This window comes from Colletotrichum chrysophilum (assembly GCF_026319265.1).
Source record: "Colletotrichum chrysophilum strain AFK26 chromosome Unknown scaffold_2, whole genome shotgun sequence".
NCBI lineage: Eukaryota > Fungi > Ascomycota > Sordariomycetes > Glomerellales > Glomerellaceae > Colletotrichum > Colletotrichum chrysophilum.
The window spans coordinates 260,025-278,422 of NW_026517289.1; the positions used below are offsets into that span (position 1 = coordinate 260,025).

At 56.3% G+C, this 18,398-nt stretch overlaps 5 protein-coding genes across 5 annotated transcripts; 2 read left to right on the plus strand and 3 right to left on the minus strand.

Annotated features, from left to right (window-relative positions):
• Positions 1-10: 10 nt before the first annotated feature.
• On the plus strand, positions 11-1,541 carry COL26b_000460 (uncharacterized protein; the record flags this gene model as incomplete). The annotated part of the gene is made up of 4 exons (XM_053173429.1): positions 11-245; positions 303-592; positions 655-766; positions 817-1,541. The coding sequence occupies 4 exons, from the start codon at positions 11-13 to the stop codon at positions 1,539-1,541; spliced, it is 1,362 nt and encodes a 453-aa protein (XP_053042477.1).
• Positions 1,542-2,207: 666 nt separating this feature from the next.
• COL26b_000461 (uncharacterized protein) lies at positions 2,208-3,965 on the minus strand (the record flags this gene model as incomplete). The annotated part of the gene is made up of 2 exons (XM_053173430.1): positions 2,208-2,285; positions 2,343-3,965. The coding sequence occupies 2 exons, from the start codon at positions 3,963-3,965 to the stop codon at positions 2,208-2,210; spliced, it is 1,701 nt and encodes a 566-aa protein (XP_053042478.1).
• Positions 3,966-6,028: 2,063 nt separating this feature from the next.
• Positions 6,029-7,130, plus strand: NUO24 (NADH:ubiquinone oxidoreductase 24; the record flags this gene model as incomplete). The annotated part of the gene is made up of 3 exons (XM_053173431.1): positions 6,029-6,151; positions 6,346-6,636; positions 6,759-7,130. 3 exons carry the CDS (start codon positions 6,029-6,031, stop codon positions 7,128-7,130), a joined length of 786 nt encoding a protein of 261 aa, XP_053042479.1.
• A 378-nt stretch (positions 7,131-7,508) lies between these two features.
• On the minus strand, positions 7,509-9,251 carry COL26b_000463 (uncharacterized protein; the record flags this gene model as incomplete). The annotated part of the gene is made up of 1 exon (XM_053173432.1): positions 7,509-9,251. The coding sequence occupies one exon, from the start codon at positions 9,249-9,251 to the stop codon at positions 7,509-7,511; it is 1,743 nt and encodes a 580-aa protein (XP_053042480.1).
• Positions 9,252-13,711: 4,460 nt separating this feature from the next.
• Positions 13,712-15,535, minus strand: COL26b_000464 (uncharacterized protein; the record flags this gene model as incomplete). The annotated part of the gene is made up of 1 exon (XM_053173433.1): positions 13,712-15,535. The coding sequence occupies one exon, from the start codon at positions 15,533-15,535 to the stop codon at positions 13,712-13,714; it is 1,824 nt and encodes a 607-aa protein (XP_053042481.1).
• Between the last annotated feature and the right edge of the window lie 2,863 nt (positions 15,536-18,398).

The window sequence follows — 18,398 nt, forward strand, 5'->3', positions numbered from 1 at the left end:
TCCCGTCGCAATGCCCGACATCGACCCCGCGGCCTTGAGCAGCCGCCCATCCGTCAACCTTTCCACCCCGACATTATCCAACAAGTCAATCACCGTCCAGCCTCCGGGTTCTATCAAAGCAGCCAAAACCAGCCAGATTATTCCCGCCCGCATTGACCTTGAGCCGCTCTATACCGCTCTGAAGCAGGCCATTGGCCCGGAAGCATGGATCGTGTACAAGGAGTCGACAACGGAGTTCCTCATCGGTACGCAACCCCAGACTATCGGCGCATCCTTGTTCTTGTGCTGACAACCAGAAACAGGTCGGTTGAACCAGACTGAATATACGGAACGCATCGATCCCATCCTCGTCTCCCCCAATGGCGAAAAGGAGCACCTACATAACCAGCTGATTGCTGCGATATACGGCAATGTGACGAGGGAGATGCCAGATCAGGGTCTCGCCCCTTGGGTCAGCGCCAATGACAAACCCACTGCTCCCGTCGGTAGCAAGCCTGTATCAGGCGATGCTGCTGAACGTCGGCTCAAGGGCGATGTTATGCAACTTCCCAGCAAAGACAGGCGGCGCATCAAGGACCTGGCGTCCAACGATGTTGGTTACACATTGCCCCCCTACATGGCAAATTATGTCTCTGACTTTCTACTTCTTCGCAGTTCGACCCCCACGAGAACCTGGCCAGCGTCTTTTTGGATAACCACAGACGACAGACCAAGACTGCCGAGGTACCACCCAGCGCAGGAGGTATAGGTGGTATCAACAAAATGAGTAAGTGCAGCATGCACCTATTGGTCGCCCAGTGCTAACTAGACTGCCAGACTTTGACCTCGAGATCCGCAAGCGTTTCGCCCAGCCTCTAGCTGTCGAATCAGGCGAATTTCCAGACGCGCAATTAATCGAGGGCAGAATGTTACCATTCTGTTACGAGGCCGGGCTTACAAACGGACATGTCTCTGATGCAGCGTACTTCATGTCTGTTGCAACGGAAACATTCATCAAAGAATCCCTGGCCGCCGTGTTTTCGAAAACAAGAAGCAACGGACCAGGAGAAGGAGGCAACGCTGGCTTCGGTGCTGGCACAAATTGGATTCAGACGCACAAATACCGCCGTCAGCTCGTCAAAGAGGAGGACGCGGCTTTGCGCGGCGATATGACCCGAGACAAGAGCGGTCTTCTGCCAATCGAGTCGAAGGCTGCAAGCGAACGAGGGCCGCTTGGTATGGCCGATGTTCGAATCGCCCTGGAAATGGCGGACAGCGGTCTGTCGCAATTTCCTATCATCAACACGGCAATCTCTTACGGCTATCGCGAGGGAGAGCTCGAAAACTGGCACGACTACACCTGGCTTCCAGGCTTCGAGGGACTGGGTGACAATACCAAGACCGAGGGCGTTGACATCGGCCTTTCAGCTAAGCAGCAGTTGCCGAATGGGCATGTTGATGCCATGGAAATCGACTCGGAACCCTGGTGGGAAGGCGGCGATCCTCAAGATATGAGTGCCCTGGATTCAGTCCTGGATTCGTGCTTGGCCGTCGGTTCATAGTGTGGAACGCGGCCAGCACCACCCCCATGGGCTTCTCAGAGAGATTCACTCTACTCTCAGCGTTTCATACGCACTGTCCATCCAATCCACCAACACTGGGGGCAGATATGGGGATGGGACAGAGTACAGCGCGGAAGCCGTTCCAAACACCAGTCGGTGCGTGCGGCAAGACGGTAGGCCAGCCGTTGCCTTCCGTGAGTTGGGGGATTTTTCTTTGTCTTACGTCAAAATGCATCAGCATTAGCATTGGGCAGGGCGCAGTAGGGTTGCGTCTTTTTTCATCTCTCCATTTTGTATCCTTGCCACCTTTTTGCCCCTCATTTTACTACCGTTCAGGATATCGATGGGGAGTTGAGCATGCTTGAAATATTGAAACACAAAGGGAGGAGGCGTTTGGGTCTTTAGCCAAGGAAGGGGCCTGTACAATAGGGACGATACCCGGTTTGCTTGCGCCACGAGAGCCTCAAGTATAGGAAGGTGGCGAACGGTATAGGTCTAGCTAGCGACTTTAGAAGACGACTTATGTCAAACGTAAATACTCTTGGATGCGAGTGCTCTCTCCCTCGACCTGCACAATGAAACGACGCGTAAGACGGAGGAGCCCTCGTTTCTTTGTCGAATCTACCAAGTATATGTCATACATATTTCAAAGTCCACATTCTCTCGTTACAGTTTAGCTAATGGCTCGTCTCCTACTTCTTCCTTGGCCTGCTCCCTGAGAATCTTCCGCAAAATCTTTCCAGACTATAAAGACGTTAGCATATAGGATTTTGGGGAGTCACGTATGTGGAGGGGTCATACCGGGTTCTTAGGGATAACATCCGTGAACGCTACGCCGCCCCTTAGGCGCTTATGCTTAGCGACCCTCTCCTCCAACCACTTGGCAATTTCCTCGCCGGAGGTGTTGGTTCCAGGCGACCGAACAACGTACGCACGCGGAAACTCCTCACCGTTGATGGTGACGCCGATAACGGCTACATCAGCGATATCTGGACGCTCGAGGAGCAAAGCCTCAAGCTCTGCGGGAGCAACCTGGTTCCCCTTGACCTTGATAAGCTCTTTCTTGCGGTCGACGATGTAGAACAGGCCTCCCGTCTTGAACTCGTCGACGTATGCAATGTCACCGGTCCGCAGCCAGCGGTTGCCCTCTGAATCGGTGTCAATAGTCTCCTGGGTAGCCTTCGGGTTGCGCCAGTAGCCACGCATAACCGTGGGGCCCGTGACGAGGAGTTCACCGGGTACCTTGGGCTCGGTAATCTCCTTGCCGCTCTCATCCACGAGCTTCGCCATGTAGTTTGGCATGAGCTCGCCCACGGAGGAGCTGCGCACCAACCGCGAGGGGTCCCACGTCATGGCTGTGCAAGTCACCTCAGTCATGCCCCAACCCTGACGAACGATAAGATCTGGCTTCTTTAGTAGCTTCTCGGCCTGTCGTGCAACGTCCTCGGCGAGCGGGGCGGCACCGGAGCCGACAGACTCGAGACTGCTCAGGTCAAACTTTGCGGTGATAGGGTGCTTGGTCAGGGCCACCAAGATGGGTGGCACGCTGACGAGCTGGGTGACGCGGTAGCGCTGGATGTAAGTGAGCATCTTGACGAAGTCGAAGCCCGTCATGATGTAGACTGGAATGCCTTGCTTGGCAAAGTTGGCGACGAAATATGTCTGAGCATATGCGTGGTATAGAGGCAAGAAGCAGAGCCCGACGGAGCGAGCAATAGAGGCCTCGTGATCCTCTTCCAAAGCCGAGACCTTGACAACACCGCATCCGTTGGCAACGTAACTGTAGTGTGTGATCTCTACGCCCTTCGGCACACCGGTGGTGCCGGAGCTGTAGTTAAGACAGCAGGTCGTCGTGCGCGCATCCGCGGGTTCAACCCATTCGAACTTCTCTGCTTGGGCCTTTGGAGCAATCAACTCCGTCCAGTGACGAGCACCACCCCGCGCGGGCTTCTCGGGTTGCGATGAGCCCGGGATTGTAGTATCGAACACAAAGACGTTGCTCGCTGGCATCTGGACCTCCTTGGCAGCAGCGAGAGCTGTGTCTAAGCTGCCCTCGGCAGCAACCATGAAGACGGCCCCGCTGTCTTTGAGCTGGTAGGCGAGCTCGCGAGGGACGAAAGTCGGGTTGGCGCCGGTGAAGATACCGCCGGCCATGAGGACGCCGATGAAGATGACGGGGAAGAAAAGGTTATTCCCCGAGAAGAGGAGCACGCGGTCGCCTGGCTTGAGGCCGGCCTTTTGCAGGCCGATGGCGATCTGCTTTGCGACGAGGCGGTAGTCGGTGAAGGTCAGGTAGTGCGTCTCTGGCCGGTCGGCGTCATAGAAAGCCTTTCGGTCGGAGAGGGGCGCGGAGGAAGAGCCGAAGATCCATTTCTGGAGAGAGCAGTTCGGAATCGGCTCCGACCACCGTGACTTGATCGGCATCGTTGCGGTTGTGGGGAGTTGTCGGTGGTGTTGGTGGGATTCGGCCGGGAAGCTTGGAATAGCGTCAACCCAACTTTTTCGACAGGCGAGCTCGCTCTATTTGAAGCGAGGAACTAGTAGGGAAACTTCGAAATTCAATGGGGTCGTTGGAGCTTTCCCCGGACTTGGGACGGAACACGTCGTGCTCGGTTGGAGTTGTGAGTGTAGCAACGGCCACTTATGAAGGGGACCCTGCCGCAGTAAGGTTTGAGAGCTTCTATTGAGGCCCCAGTTTGAACAGAAGCCGAAGGACCCGTGTCTGGACGATATAGTAATCTATCCGTTATGTTTACTGAACTCGAGTCAGTGATTCGATGCTCCAAGATACGGTGAATGAGTGAGCCAAAATCAACTTACGAACCAGGCCAGTTACCAGTGGAAAGTAGAGATACGGTCAGCCAACAACCACGATCTAGCCTACACCGATTTTATTGAGAGGCAAGAGGACAACAGGTAGGGACGACGAGGGTTAGCGAGCTTCATATAGCGACCAGCAGACTTGGGGCAGACGAGAGCTCCAGCCTCCAGACGAGATAACCCCAGATCCCCGCCCCATGGCGAGCCAATGGCCATGCAATTGCCGCGAGACCGTGGCTTTCGGAGGCCAGTTTCGACGCATCTAAACCTGGGGGCAATGCTTTCGTGACGCTAGATTCTCCGCATTGCACCCCTGTCGATGCGGGGGTTAGTTAGGGGGGGAGCTCTCTTCGCGAATGGACGATGTTGAGACGAGCCGAGGCACGGCTAACGGAAAAGCTATCTCTGTGAGGGGGGAGGAGGGTGAGGGAAAGGCCGCTTGTTACGTCCTGAAATGGTTTACAAGTCGTTTGTCTGCCAACCCTGCTTGGAACGGCGCCGCCACGCAACCCAAAGAATGGGTGCCAAGTGCGGAGCTGAGAACGGGTCCGGCTCCGGAGTTTTCGCTAATTTCCAATGCGAGATGGAGGAGCAATGATGCGGCACGCGGGGGAGAGCTTCTACCAGAGCCGCTTCTTCTTATTGTGTGTCTCGGATGTGGAAACGAGCTTCAGAGCCCACTGATTGACGTTGACAACGTGCGCAGATCCAAGCTTTGAGACCCTACTTGATGTTACCGCTTTCTTAATTTACTCCAACGCATCGCCGCCCAACATCATGGATGACCAAACGCCTTCAATAGGCACCCCCGAATTGGGGTTACGAAGAACCGCGCGCGTTGTACAAAAGCTGCAGTCCGAGTGAGGGTTACATATAGCCAATCGGTAACTGCAAAGATGACCCTTGACGTTCGCTGACAGGTCTGGGCTGTGACACTTTTTCGTGCTGATAGGCAGTCCATGTCTCACCATTGAGCCTCCTCTCTCCGAGGTAAAACTCGGTTGTTTATTATTTATCAGTAGCTGCCATCATGCTTACGGCCATGCGTCTGCGAGCCGTTCAATCCGGTGTACGCCAGGCGCTGGCAGGTTCCCGATAATGCGGGTTTTGGGGTCATGGGTCCTCGTTAGTCCACGTCCAAGTCTACTCCACTACTCGTTCCCAGTTCGTGGTCTCTGTTCTCTTCTCTGTGAAGGAAAGGTTATTTGACCACTCGTGCAACACCAGTCAATTGATTCTCCTAAACAGGAATCAGCCTTGCCAACCAAGACTGAGAAGACTTCGCTTCAATGTTTTATTCTCGGCGAAAATATCTTCGTCTGGGTCGACATTGGTGAGTGAAGATAGCGGTTGACGATATCGACCTACAGACCTCAGATGGTAGGCGATGATACAAGGTGCAGCAGCCGGAGACAAGACGGAGCTGTCTGACGACCGGTGGAGAGAAAGCTTTACTCTGGGAGGACATGCATAACATTTTATGCAAACTCAATGACACCACGAAAATCTGCACAAGCGGGTTTCCGCACATTAGCCGGACAGACCAATCAGAGACATTGAATTATTCAAGCAACTCACGACTTTTGACCTCCCGGAATCCGAAGCGAACAACAACCCATCACCACGCCCTCCGCCATCGCCAATTGAGCCAGCCACCATCCCTCGCAATGGCCTCCAGACTCGCCCCTCTCTTCTTCAGATCAGCCCTCCGCTCGACATGTCGAGCGGCGAGGCCCCAGATCCGCGCCCTCTCCGTCACAGCCGTCCGCCCCAGCGACACACTGCAAGTGGTAAGTCGCTCGCCCTCAGCCTGTCCCTCGACCTCCTCCTCCTACCCCTCCGACCGGCACGTCAATTGCGTGTGCGATATGCATCGAACTGCCGCGCTGGGCGGAGAACGATTGAGGGATATCTGCTTTGCGAAGGGCAGCATGCCACATGCCAAGACGCAGCAATGCTGACCATTCGCTCCCCCCCTCAACAGCACCGCGACTCCCCCGAGAACAACGCCGATGTCCCTTTCAAGTTCAACAAGGAGAATGAGGCCATCATCGCCGAGATCCTCAAGCGCTACCCTCCCCAATACAAGAAGGCCGCCGTCATGCCCATTCTCGACCTCGGCCAGCGCCAACACGGCTTCACCAGCATCAGCGTCATGAACGAGGTTGCCCGCATGCTCGAGATGCCCCCCCAGCGTGTCTTCGAAGTCGCTTCTTTCTACACCATGTACAACCGCACCCCCGTCGGAAAGTACTTCATCCAGGCTTGCACAACAGTGAGTTCATCCCCGGCTTCCGATCATATCCGCCGAGATGCTCTCTGGGCCGAATAGATGTCGCAGACACGGAGAATTGTGCGAACGGAATGATGGACGTAATATGCTAACACTTTAAACAGACCCCCTGCCAGCTTGGCGGCGTCGGCTCCGACGTCATCGTCAAGGCCATCATCGACCACTTGGGCATCAAGCAGGGCGAGACCACAAAGGACGGCCTCTTCACCCTCCTCGAGGTCGAGTGCCTCGGCGCCTGCGTCAACGCCCCCATGATCCAGATCAACGACGACTACTACGAAGACCTTACCCCCGAGACCACCGTCCAGCTCCTCGACGCCCTCAAGGCCACCGCCTCTGCCACCGGCGGCGTCTCCGCCGCAAAGGTCCCCAAGCCCGGCCCTCTCAGCGGCCGCGACACTTGCGAGAACAGCAAGGGTCTGACGAACTTGACCGCTGAGCCGTGGGGACCCGAGACGACGAGACCCGATTTGTAAAGAAAGATAGAAGATTGGGATGTTCGGGGATGAACGAGAGGCAGCGAGAGCGAAAAAGCACGCGCGGGCGGATGATGGAAGATACCGACGATAGGGCCGGGCGAATGGAATTTGAGCCAGTGGTTTTGGCTTGTATATAACTCACATGTGCTGTATTCGTAACGCATGGGAAGACGGTTTTTAGAGACTCACGGCCCTCTTTTCCCCCCTGCTCGAAGCCGCGAATATCATGTGTGCATTGTTCTTTGTTTGACATCAAAAATAATCTTGGTCAAATTGCTATGGACTCGTTCGAAAACTGCTCTGTTCTGTTCTGCAAAGCTGGGGAATATGCAACTGAAGTATAGGTGGTCTGTCTTCCGACAATGTGTCTCATCCTCACTCGGGGATCCTCAGGATCCATCCGTCACGCAATCTCTTGTTCTCTGAGCTCAGTCCTCCCCAGATGACCACGCCGCTCTCCTCGACGTCGGCCATTGGCGCTGCCGCGAACCAGCCACGCGATGCCGGCTCACCATCGTCATTATCATCGTCGTAGGGCTCCATGGTAAGCTGCGTCCATCTGCCCTCGCCCGTCTGCCAGCCCATGCTGGACCACATGGCATCCCGGACGCTGGCGGCAGTCATGCCGAGAGGCGGGACCTGGAATGCCCACACATCGTCCCACATGGCGCCGGCGCCGGCATGGCCGTCCGAGCTTGGCTCCCGCTCGCCCATGATGAGCAACAGGTACTCACGGCCGGCGCCAATAGTTACAGCTTCGAGACCAGCCACGCTGCGGGGACCGGGCCATGTCTGGCCGGGAATAAGGTTGATCTCCTGCTCGCCAGAGTTGGCACCCTGGACAATGCTTTGCCATCCGCCGCGACCGTGGACGGCGATCTCGCCCTTGGAAACGCCGTCATCAAAAGTATCCATCTCGAGGTGAATGAAGTCTAATTGACCACCAAGCTCATTCTTGCCGTCGAACCCGCCAAATCGGAACAGACGGCTCTTGCTCACGCAGATGGCAGCGCCTCCACGCGCCGGGCCGGGCGCTGAGGGGAGCTGGCTCCACACACGGCTTCGGACATCGAATGCCCAGAGGTCGTTGGTGCGCTCGCCGCCTGCCAAGCAACCACCGTGAACGAAGAAGGTGCCGTATCCCTCATCCTCCTCGTCGACGGCATTAGCGGCGAGATGGCCGACAATGGGGGCCTGAGGGATGCCAGTTTCGGAACTGTCCCCAAGAGCCCAGGTCTTCCAGGTCTGGGCACGGCGCGGGCGCTTAGGGGCGAAATCACGGGGGCGGTCGGTGGCAGCGGCAGCGTGGTAGCTTCGTGGTGAAGGCATGGGTAGGTTGGTCACGCCGGGAGCCGGGGGGACGGGGTCAAGGAAAGTCCAGGTGTTGGTACGAGTGTCGAAGACCCAGACACGGCCGGCCTCCTCGAGGGGAGCCAACTCTGGTCCTCCGCGACCGCCGAAAACGAAGATGCGGCTGCCAATGACGGCGCTGGCGTGACCAACTCGAGGGCAAGGGACGTCGCCCAGAGCGGGTTTTTCTAGACCCTTGCCCTTGTCCTTGGTGGTCTCCTCTTCGCTCTCCTCATCAGAGTCCTCCTCTTCAGAGCTCTCCTCTTCGGACGAACTCTCTTCGGCGGCAGGACCAGCTCCTGGAGAGGCCAACGACACCTCGTCAAGAAGCTGCTCCTTTTGGTCGGCCTTTTCCTCGATTGTCGGCGCGACGACCTTCTTCTTCTCGGCGGGGGCGGGAGCAGCAGCGGGGGCAGCATCGGCGGGCGGGGTGTACTGCTTCGGAGGTGCGGACTTGACCTTGTAGTAGTCGGCACCAGCGCTGTTGTAGGGCAGGCGAAGGACAAGGACATCGTTGTCTACGGGTTCACGGGGGCTGACCTCGCCGCCGAAGATGTAGGCTGTGCCGTTGACGACGTTGACGGTGTGAGACGAGCGAGGCAGAGGAGGAACGTCAATCTTCTCCCAGGTGCCCTTCATGGGCTTGGGTCCAGAGCCCTGAGAGAGAGATGGCCTCTTCACCTTGACATTGGGCATGTTGGGGAGATTCTGGGGGATGTTCTGGAGAATCTCCGTCGTCCGACGCTTGAGAGCACCAAAAGACTCCATGATTGTGGTGGTAATGAGAGCTCCGAGAAGGACGGGGTATCAATGGGGGAAGGTGGAGAGATGATGTTCGATTGCGTGGGCGAATTGCGTGAATATGAAGTCGGGATTATGTGCTGACTGTTGCTGCTGATGGACCGGCGCAGGCGGCGGGCCTTGGTGATATGACGTAGCGAAGCGCTTCTCACCTCAGCTTTTGGGAGGGTTGTTTGTGGGCAGTGAAAGCAAGCTCCGGATGCGGAAGCAAGCAGGAAACGGCCGGACCCTGGAGACTTTATGAAGGAGAGGTAAACAAAGTTTCTTTCTGTAAATTGCCCTGTTGCCCTTCTCCTCCCCCCTCGTTCCTCGTATCACTGTGCGGCTGGCTTCAGCAAGTGCGCCTTTGTGTACCTACCTACCTACCTTACCTGCTTTCGCAGCACTGATGGCTGAGCTTGCAGAGGGAGCGGGGGCGCAGGCTGCTAGAGCTTCCCTGTCATCCTATCAGCGCAAGGGCCTCTGTGGCACCCAGGCACCTATCGCCCTCGTCTGTCGTCGCATCACCGTGTTGCGGTCGGCAGTGCCGTTGGTGGGGTAATCCCTCTCCGCTGCTGCCCAGTTCGAACCCGTTTGAACCATCAGGACCCCTAAGAAACCGGTGCCTTGGGCAGTTTGTTCTCAGCGCCAACGGATCCATGGCTTCATCGTCCGGGGGGGCACCTTGGTCGAGAAGCAATACGACGAACGCCATGCTCAGGCTAAGGCTAGCATGGAATCATTCGGCTAGCTAACTAGCGAATATCTATCAGCATGTCGGACGAACACCAGACACACCATCCGAGGCGCCAGCTCGACAAATATTCAGTGCTGATATTGGGTTCGCAGAAAACGCAACGCACCAGCATCAGCCCTCAGCGCGACTCAGCAGACCGCTGTCGTCCGGCCATGATCCCACCAAGGCCCCTCAATCGCCTGTATATTGGAGACGGATGAATCCAATCACATCCTGGTCATACAGACAGCTTCGACGAAACACCGTTGACGACTTGCCGCTCGCAAGTGGGGAAATAGCACCGACACGAAAGCCATCCTTGCTGAATCCTGCCCGCTTCCATGGGATGGGAGCGAGCCACTATGGATGCTGACGCCGACGCTGGCGCCGATGCCTTCCAGCACCGCCCACCCGCCGCGCTTACTTAGCCCGCCACCTCTTTTTCGCCTTCCTCCTCGGCGGAGCCTGATCCCGCCGTCCACAATCCCTTCCGCGATGGTGCCAAGCCCGGGCTGGATATGGATTGCTCGGATCCGGAGGCGGCAATTGTTGTGGGTTCCCAATGTTCATCTCGGGGCCGGAGGGTCTCGTCAAGGGCCTTGTCGCCGCATCCGATGCGGACACACGATAGCCGTCGGAGGCCGCCGCGAAGAAATACTCCATATCAACTATGTCCTAGCATCGCCACCTAATCGAGAATCATGGGCAGTGAGGGTGGTTGTGGCATGAAAAGTGTTTTTACAGAATGAGAACTACGATATTCCCAAGGGCGCTGTCAACGGTAATTGGGCGTATGTTCAAAGCGGTCTCGACGAGAATCTCCCGACGGCAGGTTCATCACAAACCAGAGGAGGAAGCTATGCCGGTGGACGGTGCTTGCTTGGTGTCGTCTAAATCGCAGCTCCAACAAGCTGAACCGGCCCGGTGCAAGTTCCCAGCCCACAGCCCGTCAACCGCGACCGACGGCTGAAGCGGTTGGGGGATTTGTCTCGGATGAAGGTCGTGGGCTCATCGTCTCATCGTTGGCCGGGATGATCTGCAGACTTGCTTTTTCTTGGCCGGCTGAAGACCAGTGTGTCCGGTTTTCCTTCCAAAGATATTCAGCTTCTTGCCAGCTTCTACGTCATGGAATTCTTGCACAGCATCTGCCGTATCCTCCCAACCTCAGCTACTGCGCTTCTAGACCAAGCTTGCCCATCCACCCCGTCGGCATCCACGCATGTTTCCAGCATCATGTCCGAGACAGCACAGGGTTCTGCAACTGTTGGTATTTATGGCACTCCCATTGCTGCTGCCTCCAGCACTGCCTCCCCCACCAACTCCGTTGGTCCGAACAGAGATCACGACTGCTTCAGCTTATCGACATGGGTACTTTTCCCGATGGTTTACATGACCCGCGAAGCTCTATTGCGATATCCCGCTTCGCCAAAAAGTCGGCGGTGGCTTAGTGAGCAACAGGCGGAAGGCAGTACACCATCTCTCCCGAGAGTCCGTCCAAAAACAGCACCCTCTACCCAAGAAGGAATGGACATGAACCAGAGAGAGCCAGTTGTGCCCACTCCCCGCTCTTTCATGTTCCAACGGCGAATGGCGTGTTGGTGCAACCAACACCGCAATATCAGGACGCTGCACTCGCGGGCAGGGAGATCGTCAGCTTCGGCCCCATTGAGCCATGTTTCCGCCCTCCATCTCCGCCTCGTGACCTTGTTGCCCGCCCCCCGTTCCCGTTCCAACAGACATCGCGATGCCTTCAAGCTCGTCTTCGGTCCCGAGATGGTGGTTTACTGTGCCAGGGGCCCTGCCTATCCTCGCCCAGGACGAGAGTGAACAAGATACGAACTGCAAGTGGAAGAAGATATATGCACGCTGCATATTTGTCATTCCGCATGCATATGTTGGTTATTGGCACTGCACTGCCAGCGAAGGCTGTCACGTCTCGAACAAGCATATGATATGATGCTCTCTCGCAGGCCAAGATTCTGACTGCGCCCCTAGATACTACTTCGTAGAATCCTCCGGATACCGTACCCTTTGTCACATCGCGCCTCTCTCCCCCGTTCCTTCATTCCTTCCTACGAGCAACGGCTCGGCCAGCCAAAAGCCCACGCGAAGAGGGCCTTCTGCCGGGCATAGGAGTAACGTTGAATCTTCCCAACCCGAAAACCCCTAAACCGCAACCAGAGCTAGTTAGCCTTCAGAACGCGGCCTCCTGGGCTGGCTGCCATGCGACCCGCGTGGCTGTGTCTCCACCGCCGTCTTCCCTCCCCAATGGCGGGCAAAGAAGCCGTCCATCAATCACCTCTTATTATATCAACCCCCTCCCAAAGGGCCGCCGCCGCCGCCCAGCTGCAGGGCCGCACCGGTATCCAACGTGTACTAGTGCTGACATGCCTCTCTCTCTCTCTCGCTCTCCTTCTCCCGCGCGCGGGTGCGCCCCTGTCAGTTCTTTTTGCCCATGTTGTACGTCTCGGTTGGCCAGAGGAGCAGAAGATGAAGATGGGGGCCGCCGGGTTTGGGGGCCAGAACATCCGCACAGGGGGCGGCGGAATGGGGCGGAATTGGATGTGTACTGTACCCATGGGGCGTCAGAACCTTGAAATCGCGAAATGAAGATGCTGACGGGAGACGGTAAGAGGACTCGGCGCGCAGCTGCGCTACGAGAGACATGCGAGAGACCCGAGAGAAACACCGTTTTCTGCTGCCGAAGCGAAATGCAGCCCTGAGGCGCGGAACGACGACACCTGGCTGGCCACCTGTCAGCATCAGATACGCACACCACCCGGGCGGAACGACGCCCCAGGGCAGTGGACGGCGGCAGCGGCAGCAGGAGCACTGGTCTGGTCTGGTCTGGTCTGTTTGGTTTAGCGCCCAGAAGGGAGAGCGAATGGACGATTGAGCCGCATTACTCAGGGTTTGCGGGCTGCCCCCGGACTGCCGCTGGCCATCGCTGGAGGTTGCGACGGGTTTGGCGGTGCTTGTTCGTGTAAGTGGACTGGTCGTGTTGGTAAGTCCAGTTTCGCGCGAAGCCATCTCACAGCTGCTTGCCGCGAAGTGTGGGTAGGTGCGTCGTTTCCGCCAGCCTCAAACACAATGGAGGTCAACGTAAGGCGACCTTAAGCGCGGTAAAAACTTAAATATTTACTCATGGTTCAACTTGATGCAAGGCTGGGAGCGTCAAAAGGTCGTGGTGGTTGCATGGTACTCAGGGGCTCACGTAGGAGGGGGAGCCGCGTGCTCATTGAACGAGTCTGGAGACGGCAAAGATGCAAGTCTGCAATGTATCACGTAGCATGGAGGAGAAAACTGAGTGTCATTGAAGGGCACAGACCGAATTGGTATCAATATACTATCAATGTCTGAAAGTCATAACAATCATGAAGTCCGGTGCCCCTCCCCATCCCATCCCATGTGTGCCTGGTCTATCGCCTTATTAATGATTCATCTTTTTGTGCGTTTTCCCGTCACAGAACCAGACCCAAGTAGCATGTTTGAAGGACAAGAAAAAATCAAAAACACCGCCCATGTGAGTAAATGTACTCGTAGATAGCTAGATAGAAATGGTGATAGAAAAGAGGTATCAACAAAAAAAGTGGAAGACGCTTGCGAATCAAAACGCCTTGAAATGCCACGACAGACATCTCTAGTAGAAAGCAAGATTGGGTAGTAAAACTAGCAAAAAGGAACGTAGAAAGCTTCAGGCGAAGGGGGTTTACTACTCATCCTCGCCCTCCGCGTCTTCATCGGAGCAGCCAGCAACGACAATCTCCTTGAGGGGGGAGGAAGACGACGACGGGGCAACGTAGCCAGTGCCACTGCCAGGCTTCCCGTTGCCTGAGGAGGGACCAACCTCGCCCTTGAGCGGGTTTATGAGCTCCCACCCCTCGGCGGTGTTTGTCCTGCGGACAACGTAGACTTGTGGGCTCGAAGCCCAGTTGGTAAGAGTGAAGTCGTCCTCGCCGCCAAAGCGGACGACAGGCTCCTTGCCGTCGGCAGCGCGCTCGAGGTGGCGGGCGACGTGCTCCATGCGCTCGTCCCAAGCCTGGGGGCCGTTAAATTCGTGGTTGCAGCCGACGGCAGGGCAGCGCATGTGTCGTGGCAGGTCGCAGCGAGTCTGCTCGGCTTCGGCCTGGAGACCCTTGAGGTGCTCGTCCCATTCGGGGCAGGGCTTCTTCTGCTTCTGGGACTTGCGGACGTTTGGCGGAACATGCATGCGTCGAACGTGCTGGGTGTAGAGATCCTTGCGGTTGAAGATGGCGCCGTTGGGCAGGGCAGGGGGCGTCGGCGAGTCGGGGCAGCACGAAGAGGAAGAAGAAGAACGGCGAGTGTTTGGTGGGTTGGTGGTCTTGTCGCAGCCGTCTTGGGTGCAGAGCCAGTAGTTGAGGGCGAGGTGTTGGGAGCTCACGTGGCGCTTCCACTCGTTCTTGCTTGCAAAGGTGGATGGGCAGCCAGCGTAGTTGAAGACGCAGACGAAGGGACGCGTGTGGTGCTGCTTCATGTGCTTCTGGTAGGTGCTCTCGTCCGAGAAAGGGGTCTTGCATTCAGTGCAGAGAATCTTGGACCCACGGGTGGAAGCAACCGCTGCGCTGACCCTGGATCCTTGGCTGTTGCTACTGGTCCTTGACCTCTTCCTCTCGGGCGAGCTGGAAAGAGCTTTGGCGCTGGGGTTGCGGTTGCGTTTCCTCGATGATGATTGCTTGGGCTTGAAGTCCAAGTCATTCTCATCGTCGTCGAAGGCGGGAATCTCGGCCTTGATTGTTGGCTCTGGGGATTCGTACTTGGTGGGCTCGGGGTCTGGATAGGAGGCAGGGAAGGGTTGTTCGACGTGCTGGATTTCCTTCTTAATAATGGGCTCAGGAGTGATCTGTCGCGAGGTGAAGGCGCTGTTCTGAGCAATGCTGAGTGAATCAGACTCAGTGTAGAAGCTGAATGTCCTGCTGGGCTTGAAGTCTGTTGGGACAACTTCCTCTTCGAACATGGCCTGGGTGCTGTTGACGTCGTGCGGGTTGACGTAGGCGTTTCCCTGGAATCCCATGCCGAGAAGTGCGTGAGCTTGGTATTGTTGCGTCTCCCATCCCACAGCAGCAAAGTGCTTGTGCTGGATGAAAGGAGAAGTTGCTGACTGGTCCGGAGGCGTTGCAGGGAGAACGTCGCTTTCCGTGGGAGGACTGTGGGAGTCGCTGCTGGACAGAGTCTGTTGGGAGCAAGGAGATCCGTGTCTCCTTTGCGACGCGGCAGGAAGAGGGTTCATGGTCTGGGTTGGGCGGTTGAGGTTCTGCATTGCTTGCATCTGGGAAGCCATGAAGAAAGATGTCCTGGGTCCTTCCATGTACTGCTGGATCTGGTGCGTTTGGCTGGGCCATGTCGACTGGAACTGTGGTTGAGAGTATTCGAGACTAGGGTCGACTGGTGGGCCGGAGTTTGGCGCCATTGATCCGTCCATAAAAGTGAGAGGCAGCTGGGTGAAGCTCTGCTGGTCATAGTATACCTGCTCTTGGTGAGCATGTCCGTGATGGACATTCTGGTAGAGGTAGTCCATGGCGGAGGATCGTGCGGGGTCTGTAGTATAATCCAAGAAAACGGTTCTGGAAGTAGGCCAGTGGCGAGGCAACTGATGGTCTTATATGGCCTTGGGGTGGTGCAATGTTGAAAGATGTGTTTTGTCCAGAGGAGGCAGGAGGCGTGTTAGTGTCGGTGCAGTCCGAGGAGGTCTTCAGCCTGATGATGGAATGAACCCGTCCTTGACAAGGCTATAGGGCTGGTGGAGTGAGGATAGGGAGGACAAGTCCAACCTAAGACTTTGATGATGACGGGAGGGAACGATTTTATGAACGAAAGTGCTTGACAGAATGCGAGAGCACACAAGAAACCCGCTTCACACTTGGCACGAACAGCACAAGACTCGATGATGGCATCAAGGGGACCTACCTCCGGCGTCCAGTGGCGGAGCAGAGGGTATTATAAGTCGGCAAGGTGCACTTCACATACTGCATGGTGGATACACAATAGTCTGCCAGGGCACCCAGCCAGGCATTCCCTAGCCAGAGGCCGAAGAGAGAGATTGGGGAGACCAGAGAACCCCGAGACTGGCCGGGGAAGGAGGGATACGTACTCAAGCAGAGCCGCAAGTGTATGTACTCCTACTCCGTAGGAGTTGGGTGACGGAAGGGAAGAGCGAGTTAGAGAGAGGTGAGGGCCAGTGAAAGGACGGCAAGGATTTGCGGTTGAGCGGCCCATCATCATCAACACCATCTTCCCTGCCACCTACCCTACCCTACTTCTTGCCTGGGGCTCAGGGGTGTGCATATGCAACATCCGCCCTCCGCAGCGCGTGCTGGCAACCTAAGCACACCACAGGCTGCGGACGAGATAGCAAGCCCAAGCCTCTGTTGGCTTGCATGTGTATGTATGTACATAAAATTATACAGGATGGCATCGCGGCCGGTTGGTGCAGGGCACGGGGGGGTCCCCTGGGGGCGCGAACCATCATGGCAACGAATAATGGTGGTGATGGATGTGGAGGGTGGGTAGAGAGACGCCAGGGCTGGCCGCTGCGCCTTGGGATGCCTGTCTCTGTCTCCACGAAGGAAGGGCAGGTACTGGAGGTGTTTCTGTTGAGTCGTCCTGAGTAGGTAAGGCATGCTGTATGAATGCCCTTGTCTCCAGATCCAGGCAGAAGGACGGCACGTCGGTTGCCTTTTTTCAGTTGCCTTACGGCTGGCGAATCAAGACGTCTGGCGTCATGGGCAGAAGGTCTCGTCTGCAGCAGAAGAATGCCAACTCAGCCCATCTCAACTCGATCAAGCCGATTTCACTCAAGCAAGGCGTCTTTTTCGTCATGATCCTGTCGGCCGTCGGAAGTGTCGGTCAGGTGCGGTGGTGAGGGTATTGGTAATTTGGGTTGATAAGTAGTATTGGCCACGGTGCGTTCCGCCCCAGATAGAGGTATTTGATCCATTTCAGCAGGGATTTCTTGTCGTTGGCTTTAAGATGCGTGAGCCTGCAGCGCGAGAAGCCGCGGACTGGGGCAGTCTAGAGAAGGTGTATCCGTACAGCATCCAGTTTCCAGACTCCATGGCTGGACCAAGACCCAGGTCCTGGGATGATGATGGGCCGTGGAGTGTCGATACGGGCCGGAGGGATGTCGTGTCTGCAGCCAATGGCAGAAGGGTCATCGTACTAGAGGGGAGAGATGGCGAGGAGCAAGGAACGGAGAAAGAAATAAAGAATACCAGGTCTCGGGAGAGATTGGCATGGGAGACTGGTCGAAGCGTCCACTTGTTCCGCGCCGCAACGTGTTTTGTAAGTAAGGGAACCCCTGGTATGATTTCAATACCGACGACGGGAGTCAAACTCTACTGCGTAAGGTAGTATACATTAGTAGGTGGTAACCCATTGCGGCGGCCGTCGAGGAAATGGAACAGCAGAAAGATGCAGGGTTCTAGTTAGGAGCTGAGCAAAAGCAAGCAAAGATCGCCGACGGGGGGGGGGGGGGGGGGGGGGTCTGAGTGGGAAAAGGGAGAGGGGCAAATGTGTCGGAGGGGCAGGCGGTCGAGACGACACAGAGAGAGCGAGAGAGCGAGAGAAAAAGAGAGTGCGAAAGAGAGCGCTGCATGACATGGCATGGCATGGCAGCGATGGTTGACATTGACAGGCGAGAAAAGGAGGGTGAGGGTAGAGATAGATTGGCTCCCCGCAAGGCGGACATGGCAAGGCAGCTACTTTAGCTCACTACGGACACCTAGCAAGCCCTAGCGTGCTGCGTCGTATCGGGGACCTCTCTCCTCCACTCGTCCAAGAGAGTGGAGGAGGTCGCTGGTTCTGGTTCGCATTCTGCTTCGCAGCGAAAGTGAATGGAAAGTGATGCCATGCCCATCGGCCCCCTAGTGTAGTGGTAGTGCCGTGGATGGGTGGTTACCGTTGTATTCGTGGAGTTGACGAAAAGACCGCGCATCGCAAGTCGCACCTCAATTTCGAATTTCAAATTTCACCTGCAAATGTACCCGGCATACATTTCACACGCCGTCAAAAGTGAAGAGGGAAAGATGAGTGTCAATCCATTGAACTCGTTAGACTCGGAGTGGAAGTAGAGATACCAACCCCTCGATCACTGTTCCGCGCAGTGTCTTCCATTGTCGTACTTACCTGCGGTAGGTGTGGTGTAGGTAGTAGGTAGGTGGGTAGGTAGGTAAGGTCCAGGTAGGTAAGTAGAGTCCGGAGAATGTGCCCTAGGTACGAATAGGTAATGGGAGGTAGTACCTGCCTTACCTTACGTGCGGAACGGGTCCTCCCCCCGAAACAATCAACCCTCCCGTTCATCCCGTCTTCAATGGGCAGAATTCGCCTTCCTAGCCACGCCACTCGTCATTAACCTAAGCCACTGGGCAGTCAACTCAACCAAG